A 12140-nucleotide genomic window follows, 5' to 3' on the forward strand; every position below is an offset into this window, starting at 1 on the left:
AGTAAACATTGAGTTTCAACAGAAAAGCTTCCTGAGACTAACATTATCTCTTTAGAATCAAGCTTAAACTGTCATTGTTTGGGTATCAATACACATATATACATTTGTGCATAGTGGGGTTAACTTAGAGTTAAGTAAGAAGTGTTATGTTATTAATAATAATTTTAAAAATTTGTTTTGCAAAACCGTTTTCTTGGTTATTACCATTGCTACTGATTTAGTGCAAAAGTTATCAAGAAATGTCCACCCCACATTCCTTTAAGTAAATGACTTCATAAACTGCCCTCATCGCAACCTATTCTTACGCTACAGCACCTCAAGGTCAAGAGCAGTTTCTTATCAGGCTCTTGGAATTTCTCTTGTTATACTATCTGACATCTCAGGACTGTGCACAACTGTAAGGCCACTTTTTTTTCTCTCTTGCTGTGAATATTTATTAACTATTTATCTTTTGTATTAAATTAGTGTAAACTATTGTAGATTTTTTTCATGAAGTATCTGTTTAGCTGCATCAAGTAAAAATTTTGGTGAATATGTGTTTTGTATGTGTCTATAAACTTGTTATCATTATCTGTATATTCATTTCATAGATTTCATTACATTGATAACAAATGCTCAGTGTCAGATTTTTAACTCAGTACTGCCAAAAAGGTTAAACTGCCTACATTCAACTCTACACACAACAGTAGTAGATATTAAATGGGGACAAACGAAATAGTCCTGGCCAAAAAAAATGTAACGCTCTTTCATCATACTGTAAAGTTTAGAGTTATAGTTGGCCCAGAATGGGAGCATTTTTACTCAATGTATTTGAATTTTTTATTAATCTGTATAATTAAATGAGCACTGGAAGGTGTTTAAGCCTAAATCCATTTTACTCACTGAAGCCAATGAAGCACGATGTTGGGATAATGGGTCGCTTCGTGCAAGTGACTGAAGAGACTTACAACGATGTTAGTTTTTATCAGCGATGCTTTCCTGATAATGGTGGTTTTATACTCCACATCGAAAATAAAGAACACAATAATAAAGAATAATTCAATAATAAACTTAAAGAATACCAAAATGTCACTTTAGATCTTAATAACAAAGTTGGAAATTTTAAAATTTTGTTGGAAAATTTATTGATATTAAATCCAAAAATGGTGGTAAGTATAGAAAAACTTTGATAAATGAACCCCTATTATGATAGTTCTGTGTTTTCAAGAAGACAGTAGTTCACGACAAAGTAGAAGAAATAACGCTCTAATAATAACAATGAAAATAAGAAATACACAAACTGCTGGGCAAGTTCGTGCTGCTGGGGTGCAGAAAGTGATAAATTATCTCTCATTCAGATATGATCTTTATTCGATCAGGTTCAGATAGGAGTGGTTTGTCTCCTCTAAATTCCGTCAAATTAATTAACAGCGTGAACCATTTTCAAAGGAAAAAATGGGAAACAAACGGTAACACAAAGACATTATCCTCAAACAGTTATATCCGTTATAATTTGTGAACCCAAATGCAAAATATGACATTATTCACTCCCAATTACAGGTCATGATTCTTTCAGATCACCTCAAAAATTCTACATGCATAAACTGATATTATTGTGTCTGATTTTAGTGTAGAAAGCAGGATATTATTTCTGCAAAGTTTTGAAATGGTCTTCAACTACCCAGTTGCATTTTTCTTGTGTACTGTCATTTATGTATGATGTGTACTCTGCCAATCCAAGACACTGACCTGCTATATGGATGGAGAGATATTGGAACAAAGGCCAAAAAAAAAGTAACCCTTTGTTAATTAAATCTTCAAGTCAGATGTGAAATTGATTTGGAATGATAATGATTATATGATATGTCACTGTTTTCCACCAATAGTAACATTGTATTGTTTATTCCAATCAGTTTAAAGCTTTATTTAATGGTGTAGACTCTCTAAAATGCTGAGGATGCATTTTTGAAATAACAACTTTTCAATTTCCCTTTTGTAGGTTCATCAATAAGTTGATTTCAGAAGTTCCAAAGCATTTTCATATAAAAGTTTCATCTTTCTGTTACATCCCTAACTCTAATCGGCCACCACCAACTTGTACAGAATTTTGATCTATCCTCAGGTAATCAAACTTTATTGTTCAACATTGTAGATTTTCCTTTTAACTTACAAGAGTTTAAATAAAAATTAAGACACTCCCGAGGTTATAAAAAAGCTGCATGTATCATAATTATATATAAAAGGAAAGAAGGAATGTAGCATTTTTTCAGAATGTCACTGGAGGGCTTGTAACTCTTTGGGGGAATAATTCGATGTTGCTGTTTCCTCTGTATGATCTAGAGACGATTGGGAGGATCTGACTCTAAGTAACATCTCCTAGTAACACTAACTAATAAAAACAAATAATGACAGATACGGAAGACCCCAACCCAAAAAAAAGGGCAACTGGAACCAAATGTTTCAATAATAAAGTGATGTCATGTGTTGTATCATGCTTTGCTTGGAATGGTAGAAGTCTTTAAAATATTAAAATGCCTCACACTGACAACAGGACTCAGAAATTTGCAGTGGCTCTTTTTTCTTCATCTCCAATGACACAGGCAAAATAAGGCTGACCACACAATAGTGAGGCAGTTGACAGGCAGGTAAAAAATCCTTCCCACCAAAAAAGAAACTGGAAAGGTTCTTCATTGAGATATAGACACTGCAGTTATTTGAATCCATTATAAATGTACACTAAACATGTTATAAAGATCATTTAATATTTTAGATAATTATTATTTTTTTCCAACAGCAAGTGTTTTCTTTGTGACTCCATGATTCCGGGTCAATTCAAGCCTGTGGTTATCAAACAGCATGAAGAAAAAAAAACAATTTTAGTTCCATGCCCCTAAATTATGCTAGATGAAGATCACTATATATCCATAATTTTGTGTATTCTAATTAAAAAAATTAATTTGCCTTTGAAATCATTGATTTCAAAGTAGCGCTTGTTTTTAAACTTGCTAGAATAGCTAGAATTCTGAGCAGATGTGCTGTTCAGGAGACTCCACTCTGGTTGTATGTGGAAGACAGAGGAATATAGTTAATTAAAAAGTGTGAGAAGCTTCTCACTCTCTTCCCATCACAAGACTATATAGCTGTTGCAACTGAAACCGACAGTATAACGTGATGTATGACTAGTTCTTTTACAGTACATTTATAAAAAGTCTGTTTGAATAATACCAAAGAACTCATTCCATCCCCAGAAAAAAAATACTGTGTGTAAATTGTGTGTACATATTTAGTAGTGATTGCTGAAGTTCCAAGTATTTCCTGGTAAGCTGAATGCAGAGAAACATTGGGTAAACAATCAACCTTGTTTCTCTGCCAATCCCTGCATTTTTAGATGTCTTTTACATTTGATTTCTTAGTTTTCTGAGCTGTCTCCTGAAATAAAATGGAAAAAATATTGATTGTACCTTTAAGATAAACCTATCAAGAAATAAAAAGTAACTTTGCAAAAAGCAAGCAATTTGTTTTCAACTTATGTAATATATTTACATAACTGTAGATAAAACATGACATTGAGATAGTAAATTTCAATCTAAAACTGTCAAATAGCAGGCTAACACACTACCCCTTAAAGCTTAAGGGCAACTCAGTGCAGCAATTAGCAATATTGCCAGTGACCTGGGTTGTTTGTAAGGAGTCTGTACATCCCCCTCATAACTTGCATGAGTTTTCTCCAGGTGCTCTGGTTTCCTCAAAACAGACGGGGTCAGTAGGTTAATTTGGTGGCATGGATTTCGTGGGCCGGAAGGACCTTCTACCATGCTGTGTCATTGAAATAAAAACTCAATTAAATTCCAACTATTTACATGAACACATGGAGACCAATTACTTTAGAGTGTGTGACGTACTTGATTCATAAATTTAAATTCCACTCAGATCAGTGGATCGGAATTTCATAAGTCAGCTACCAATTGAAGCAGCCACTTCATTGTTTGTATAACACACAGCAACGAGGCTGAAATGTTAAGTCATATTTCCAAATGCCATTCAGAGCAAGAAGAATGCAATTTATCTCATGGCTTTGATACACAAAAGTAATTTTGACTAATGACTTAAAAAGTGATGCTGGTTTTAAAACTACTAATGTTAATATTTATCAGTTGCTTTGCATTGCCCTTCATTTTATATACTGTATAATCAGCATTGCAGTTTGAAGGAAATATTGCACATTAATAATAATTAGAATATCAAACGTTGATCAACTCAATGCAGAATATCTACATTTGATACAATTTGACAATGTGTGCTACTTTACAATTCTAGAATTTCTCACATTTGATACATATAAACTGGGAATTGCACAGGTCAGGAAAGTTTACATACAGATCTGGAATTATCTTGTAAAAAATGTAACTGAAGCAAGTGTGTATGAAAACTCTATATGAAGTACTGAACATAATCGTGTAATAGTTGACCCTCTTTTTTTGGTGCATTTTTCATATGACCCGTGTAAATGTTGACCCCCCCCCACATTTTTGGCCTCAACCACATGTCAATCTGACCTCCCAATACCCCAACCACGGATCCTCACCTCAGCCATCTGCCTGCGCATCCCAGCCTCTGACACCTCAAATGCAGATACTCGCCCCAGCCAGCCACCCACCCACCCATGGAGCTCCTGATGGCCCAGCCGCTTGCCTGCCCTCCGGAGTTCCAAATGCCCCGATTGTGGACCCTTGCCCCAGCTGCCCACCCTCCAGAGCTCCCAACGCTCCGCCCACCAACTCTCTCCTAGCCCCCGGCTGCCTGCCCATCTGTGCTCCTGACACCCTGGCCACAGACTCTATCCTAGGCCCTGGCCAGCTGCCCATCTGACAGTCTGAACGTGGACTTACCATACAGTCCTGGCCATCCGAATTCCTGATGTCTTTCATGGCGCAGGTGCTCACAATGGTAAAAAAAAGTATGACCCCCCAAATTTGACTCAAAAAATTGTTCCAAAAAAAAAACAATACCTATTACACAGGTATATACAGTACATAGATTCCTTCCTGAGTGCACCATCGATATTTCTGAATTGGCCATCAAGTCTCAGATTGATCTTGCATTTACCTGATGTTTGTTGAGCTCATAAACATACTTTGTCCATTCCTCTTCAGTCATTTCATCATCTGCAGTTGTTTCCGGCTGCTCCTCGGGGACGTTTTTGTTATTGCCTTCAATAAAAATATCAAAAGCAAGTTACTTGAGACACAGAGAGGGAAATAATTAGCACAAAATATTGAAAATAATCAAATCAGTAAAATAACATGGTAATGCAGTGATTACATATGCACATAACCACAATTTCTCTAAGAAATACAGTATATTATTTCAAATTGCATAATAATTTGTACCTCATGCTACAATGACTTGTTAATGCCAGATCAGTCAGTTATTAGAGAGAAAAAGGAGACTGCAGATGCTTGAATTTAAAGCCAAACACGATCAGTGAGTCGAGTAGCATCAGTTGGAGAAAAGGAATGGGAATTCAGAGAAGAAAAACCAATGCAAAGAGGACAGGGTGGGAGGAGCAGAACAGGGGCCACGTGTGACGAGTGAACCAGGGAGAGGCAAAGCGTGACAGACAGAGGCAGAAGATTAGCAGATGACAGACAAAAGGAGAGAGAGGCAAGAAAACTAATGGGTCAGGTGAAGGTAGATGGACCATACAGAGTATAGTGGTGATGAGAAAGGCTCTTTGCCCTGGCTTCACTGCACCATGGTTAGCACAACGCTGTTATAGCACCAGCAACTTTGGTTCAAATCCAGCGCAGTCTGTAAGGAGTTTATACATTCTCCCCATATCTGCATAGGTTTCTTCTGGGTGCTCCGGTTTCCTCCCATCCTTTAAAACGTACCAGATTGTAGGTCAGTTGGGCATAATTGGTTGACACTGGCTTGAGGGGTGAAAGGGCCTATTACCGTGCTGTATGTCCAAATTTAAATTTAAAAATTCTTTTTCTCCCTCTGATGCTGGTCAACCTGCTGAGTACCTCCAGCATATTCAGTTAGTTATTAGTTGTTAGGGTTAATTGATAATTATTGTAGACTATACAAGGGATGGACACTGTCCTGTTAAACTTCAGTGTAAAACAGAGGACCTCAATTTCTGAGAGGTGTAATGAAGATATCAGGATAACTCACAAACAGGTCCACCTGATTTGTACACTGTTTCTGTACATTATCCCATTGATAGACAGTGCAATGCTTTTCAAAACTCAGGGCAAACCATTCCAGATAAATAGCTACTTTTAATACAATTCTTTCAACCAACAAAAAGTTGTTTGTTTTCTATTCTGTCTCTATAAGTAGCATCAATTTCTCCCTGGCACCCCTGAGGAGCCCTGAGAATGCAATAGAGAAATCATTAAATGGCAACCTTTCAAAGTTTTATTTCAATAACTGTTAAAAGATTCTTTGTCCTAAATTCTGCAACTCTATAAAATGCCATTTCTTTTGTTCCTGTATCATAGTCCTCAGGAGCCTTGGATTTCCTTAATAGAAAGGAAAAGAGAAGTTGCACTCTCTGCTTCAAGCTTCTTTTGATGTTGAAACACTTTTTTATTTCTCTTGAGTTTATTTGAAAGCTAATTCTGCCCTTGGATTTTCAATGGCCTTATATACTGTCAGATAGGAAAACTTGCAGATAGGACGACCACCCCCCCCCCCCCCCCGCCCCCCGAATTTCTACCTAAAAGTTAGGGTTTGAGAGAAACCCTTTGTATAAGATGACCCCAAATCTGGCACTTACTGCTGACCAGTGGATGCTGTAAAAAGCAAGTAACACTATCTTAATAACAAATGATCATTTAAAGGTTTAAATGTTATTTGGATATTTTAAAATATACCTCTGTCCTGCTCCTGTAACAGGCTGTTTAAAGCCTGTACAGAGCCAACAGCAGTCGGACCAGGCAGATGGACCCCATGGAGGAGTACTGAGACTTCACTAAACTACTGAGGCATGCGCGAGATTGTGTCGGAGCTGGCAGGAAGATGGCGCCGGTGTTGAGACTCCATCATCAAGGAAAGAATCTTACACCTGGTATAAAGGACAACTCCAATTTTAAGGTGAAATTTCTGGATTTCCCTATACAATGGCATATTGCTTCCTTGTTGGTATGATCTTAAACTGAAAATTAAATTAATTCATACTCATGTCTTTAATACTTGCATAAAATTAATTTATATTTTATGTCATCCAGAGCAATGTAATAATTTATTATTCTCTTTTCTGCCCACAATAGCCTAACTGTTCTCATTTTGTGTGCAGATATGGAGAGATGGAAAATAAATTTCTCTCCTTTCCTCATTCTCATTGAAATTCTATTTGAGAACTGAATCACTATTAATTCTAAGGAAGTATTCAGACTTACCATCACAGGTCACTGCCGTACACACCCAATTACCACAGGCACAGACACATCGGTTACACTCCACTGTAGTCTCAGCTCCATCCTCGTAGGTCTCATCTTCCAAGGCACATTCTATAATAGAGCAAAGAAAGTTCATTTTATTTCACATTATCCCCAGCTCATGTAAAACAAGCTGGTATAAAGGAGTCCAAAATTCGTGTTAGTCTCATATGAATGATGCGATCCACACTGTAGAAATAAATTGTACATTTTTAACATAAAATTAAATCACCGCAATCTGTTCATGAAAGCACGTGACCTTAATATTCTGAACTGCGTGTTTGGTTAGGCTCTGTGGTTCTCTAGTTGGAAACTACAGGTACACAATTTGGGGGACAGTGTGTTCCAAATTTTGGATTTTTCCGGATTTCGGAAAGCCAGATTTAAGCCCACCCGAATTGTGCTGCCGTATCCACCCCCACCCCCTTCCAGTCGTGCTGCCATCTCCCCTCCCCCTCGCCTGCCCGACTTGCGCTGCCGTCTCTCTACCCACTTGTCCGATTTTGGAGCTTTCCGGATTTTAGATGTCTGGAAAAAGAATTGTGTACCTGTATCAACACAAGCTTGTTGCTAAAATAAAAACGTAGCAGGTCAGGCAGATTCTTTGGAAAGAGAAACAATGTGAATATTTCAGGTCAAAGATTCTTTGTAAGAATTAGGATTCACTCCAATATGGAGCCTGTGAACACCTTGGCCTGCTGAGCACAGCCGACTGTGTAATCAGGGGTACAGTGCTGGGGTCATTAGCATGGAATAGGGCACTGTTGTTAATTTACTTGACCTTGTGTTGAAAAGTTCATGGTCAGGATAGCTGGAACAGTTGTTGTTTGGTCAGAAACCGACATTAGAGTCTAACTCTCAGAAACATTCAAGAGAGCAGGAACCTTTGCCGACCAGTGGACCACGAGTTTTGTCCCAGTTTTCTTCAGTTACACAAAGGCACATAGAACATGAGGCTAAATTTTATTCTTGATGTCTGCCTTCACTGAGAGGTGGCTTCACGGGAAAGGTTGGTGGAGGACTATTATCTTGCAAATGTTGAGTTAAGTGCACGTGTTAAGGCTCATTTTCTTAAATTTTAGTAAGTAAGTTGACAAGGGCTTACAACTTGGCCTCCAGCGGCTACAAATACAAAAGTGATTTGTCTGCAGTCAATACTAGGGTTAGAATGATCATAGTTCTGGAATGTGGTCAACCAGTGCTGCTGCTTTACAACTGTTGTGATTAAGGTTCAGTCATGACATGGATGATGTCTGTATGTAATTTACATGTTCTTGAGCGCATAGGTTTCTTCCCACCTGTCAAAGACGTGTTGGTTGATGGTTAATTGGACACTGTAAATGGCCCCAAATGTGGTCGAGTACTGATGGTGGAGGTGAAGGTTGCAGGCGAGGAGGTACCTTCCAGATCAGAAATGTTGGTCAGATGTGTGGCTGGAGCTGGAGGTTGAATGCGTATCTGGGGTAAGGAATGGGAGTAAATGGGTGCCCTGCTTTCTCCTCAAGTTTTGGAGCAGATGCAGCTCACTGGCTTCCAGTCACCAGTAAGTTTCAGAGGACATCTGGTTCATTTTGAATGAAATTGAAACAAAAATAAAGCCATCTTAAAGTATGACATGCAGCAATGATGCCAGAGCCAGTGCACTCCAGCTTTTTGTATTTGTGAATTTGGCCTCTCATCTGCTTTGGCACAAGAAGATCATGGCTAATATTCCACCTCAATCATTGTTTTCCTGCATTATCCCATAGCCTTTGATGCTCCCATATATCAGAGAGAAATGTTGAGCACAATATCTGCCATACAAGTACAGTGAGTCAGACTGGGTCATACAAAATCACTCAAAGGTTTCCAGCAACAACTTAAATCAGTAAAGTTGGAATACATGATGAGAGGCCAGTACTACATTTTAGAAAGCTTGCATTTAAGTGGGTGGTGAAATACCACAAAATGAGATGTTGGCAGGAACTAAATGAATTACTTGAGTTTTTCTGTTCTGCACAAGTCACAAGCAAAAGTATGTTTTCTTTCTTCAGGTTTTACAACGGAACTTTTCTCTTCAAGGGTTTACTCTCCTGGTAATTGTACGATTGAGGGGAGATTTGATGGAGGTGTTCAAGATTTTAAAAAGGACAGAGAGAGTCAATTAAGAGTGGGGGATATTCAAACCAGAGGCCATGGTTTGAGATTGCAGGGGGAAAATTATAAGGGGAACACGAGGGGAAATTTCTTCACGCAAAGGGTGGTTGGGATGTGGAATAAGCTTCCGGCAGAGGTGGTTGAAGCAAGGACGTTATTTACATTTAAGGAAAGACTGGATAATTACATGGAGGGGAGAGGATTGGAGGGGTATGGACCAGGTGCTGGTCAGTGGGACTAGGAGGGTGGGGATTTGTTCCGGCATGGACTAGTAGGGCCGAACTGGCCTGTTCTGTGCTGTATATGGTTATATGTGCTGAACTATTGCAGGCAGACTGAATCCTATTTTAAGTTCACTTGGAATAGCAATTTGAGGAATTGAGGGAACTGCCAACATCTTATCTCAACATTCTCTCAGAGGCTAAATTAGCTAAAGTTACTGCTCTTCAACATTTATAGTCCTCTTTACTGGATGTGATATCACATAAGCATGAGATCCAGATTGGTTGTGAAAAGTGTAACAATCTCTCTCTCCAAGCTTGCACATAAAGAATGGCCACTCAAATGAAAGTAAAAAAGTATTGCCAAGTATGGAATGAATAGCAACAGAGTGAACAAAAGAAGAAACAAAGATAGGGAGAGAGAAGTAAAAGTTTCAAGTCTCTCTGGTGAATTAGAACCATAGAAGATTACAGCATAGAAACAGGTCCTTCAGCCCCTCTAGTCTGTGCCACTGACTTGTACCCAGTCCATACACCTCCCATCCATTAACCTGTCCAAATTATTCTTAAATGTTAAAATTGAGCTTGCATTCACAACTTGGCTGGCAGCTCGTTCCACACTCCCACCACTCTCTGTGTGAATAAGTTCCCCCTAATGATCCCCTAAACCTTTCCCCTTTCACCCTTAACCCATTTCCTCTGGTTTGTATCTCACCTACCCTCAGTGGAAAAAGCCTATCTACATTTACTCTGCCTATGCCCCTCATAATTTTAAATATCTCTATTAAATTTCCCCTCATTCTTCTACGCTCCAGGGAATAAAGTGCTAACCTGTTTAACCATTCCTTGTAACTCAGTTCCTGAAGTCCGGGCAACATCCTAGTAAATTTTCTCTGCACTCTTTCAATCTTATTGACATCTTTCCCATAGTTAGTGACCAAAACTGTACAAAATACTCCATATTTGGCCTCACCAATGACTCATTCAAATTCTGTCCATAAGGTGCAAAGCGATTTCAGTTAATACTTACTTTTCTCAGGAGGGACAAAACCAGGATTCAGGCAGTTAAGGAATTCACTGAAGCTTAGTTTCCAGTCAGCGTTCTCATCAGACAGCTCAATCAGTGCATCCACACACAGGCCTCTATAAAACATCATGTAATTCAGTGCTCAATCTATGTGAACATGCAAGTAATAAGGATGATTATACTGAAACGTATGAACTGAAGAAATTTCCCATCAGTATTAACTTTAGAAACTTGTAACTCCCAAAGAACTATCTAAGAGCTTTTTATCTCTGTCAAAGAGCCAACCCAGCTCATTATGATTTTCTGAAACAACTGGAAAATTAACTTGTGAACCAACTATTTAATCAAACATTTGGCTGAAAACTGGCCATGTTAGCAGGCCATGTTGGGAGGTAGGCATTCAAAAGCAAACCATAAAATGTTTAGATTTGGATGTGTACGTGGAGGTGAGAGAGTTGGAGGGTTATGGGGAGAGAGCGGGAGGGTTCAGCTAGTGGAGTTGTTCAAGTGAACCAGTTCAGACTCGAAGGGCCGACATGGCCTGTTTCTGCGCTGTAAATGGTTATATGGTTATGGTCATTTGCTCAGTCAGGATGTCGGGAATGAGGAAGAAATTCTAATTTCTCTTTATATAAATCTAGTGCCATAATAGATATATGTCAAACACTGCCAGGGAGCATTATTATTGTGTGGCAAAGGCTTCCACTGAAATAGACTTTAGCAGACTAATTACAAGAAGCCAACAAAGAAGTTGGCTTTTGAACTCTGCACTTATGAATGGGGCTTAAAGACATCTACTTCAACTGACTAGGATGCCCAATTTAACACAGTAAAACTTTATAATCCAGCACCCTCAGAACTTTTGTGGAGTCATATGAGAATTTTTTTCATTCTATGGATCTTGCTCATACTTTTAATTCCCTTTTTAAAAAAGTTACACAGTTAAAATAATAAATTTCATAAATAAGTGATTATGGTGGTTTTAAAGTGAAGTGTGTAACAGGACCCAAGTGACTCAAAAGAGAGCATGGGAAATGGTGTCCTGATGATTAAAAAGAGAATGGCACCCAATGAATTTAGAGGAAGCCAATGGCAGGCGGGGCCTCAGTAATTTTAAAGGGAACACTATGAACCAGACACTGAACCATTTGAATTTCCAAACCATCTCATGAGATTGTTGGAACATTAATGTGCATGGCACAGCCCACTTGTTGAAAGTAAACAACCTTTCTGGACAAGAATCCCAGAGAGCCTGCCTTTACCAGGCATGTGGGACCATGAATGTTCTGACTTGAAAAATTTATGACAAAACAATGTACTAATAGATTC

The 12140-nt window shown here is 38.5% G+C and overlaps 2 protein-coding genes across 4 annotated transcripts in view; one reads left to right on the forward strand and one right to left on the reverse strand.

The window, feature by feature from the left end:
- Positions 1–1107: 1107 nt before the first annotated feature.
- Positions 1108–12140, reverse strand: part of fstl1b (follistatin-like 1b) — a 73870-nt gene continuing 62837 nt past the window's right edge. The window contains exons 8-11 of the mRNA XM_069888502.1: positions 10815–10927; positions 7389–7499; positions 5086–5189; positions 1108–3408 (exon numbers count right to left, since the gene is read on the reverse strand). Of these exons, the coding sequence (XP_069744603.1) occupies positions 3364–3408; positions 5086–5189; positions 7389–7499; positions 10815–10927 (373 nt within the window). The 3' untranslated portion in view covers positions 1108–3363. The remainder of the gene's footprint in view (positions 3409–5085; positions 5190–7388; positions 7500–10814; positions 10928–12140) is intronic.
- cd247 (CD247 molecule) overlaps positions 6889–12140 on the forward strand; it is a 255004-nt gene continuing 249752 nt past the window's right edge. For all 3 annotated transcript variants that reach the window (XM_069888504.1, XM_069888503.1, XM_069888506.1), the window contains exon 1: positions 6889–7083. The gene's annotated coding sequence lies outside the window, so the exon portion shown is untranslated. The remainder of the gene's footprint in view (positions 7084–12140) is intronic.

The sequence above is a fragment of the Narcine bancroftii genome, chromosome 7 (genome assembly GCF_036971445.1).
Source record: "Narcine bancroftii isolate sNarBan1 chromosome 7, sNarBan1.hap1, whole genome shotgun sequence".
NCBI classification, from domain to species: domain Eukaryota; kingdom Metazoa; phylum Chordata; class Chondrichthyes; order Torpediniformes; family Narcinidae; genus Narcine; species Narcine bancroftii.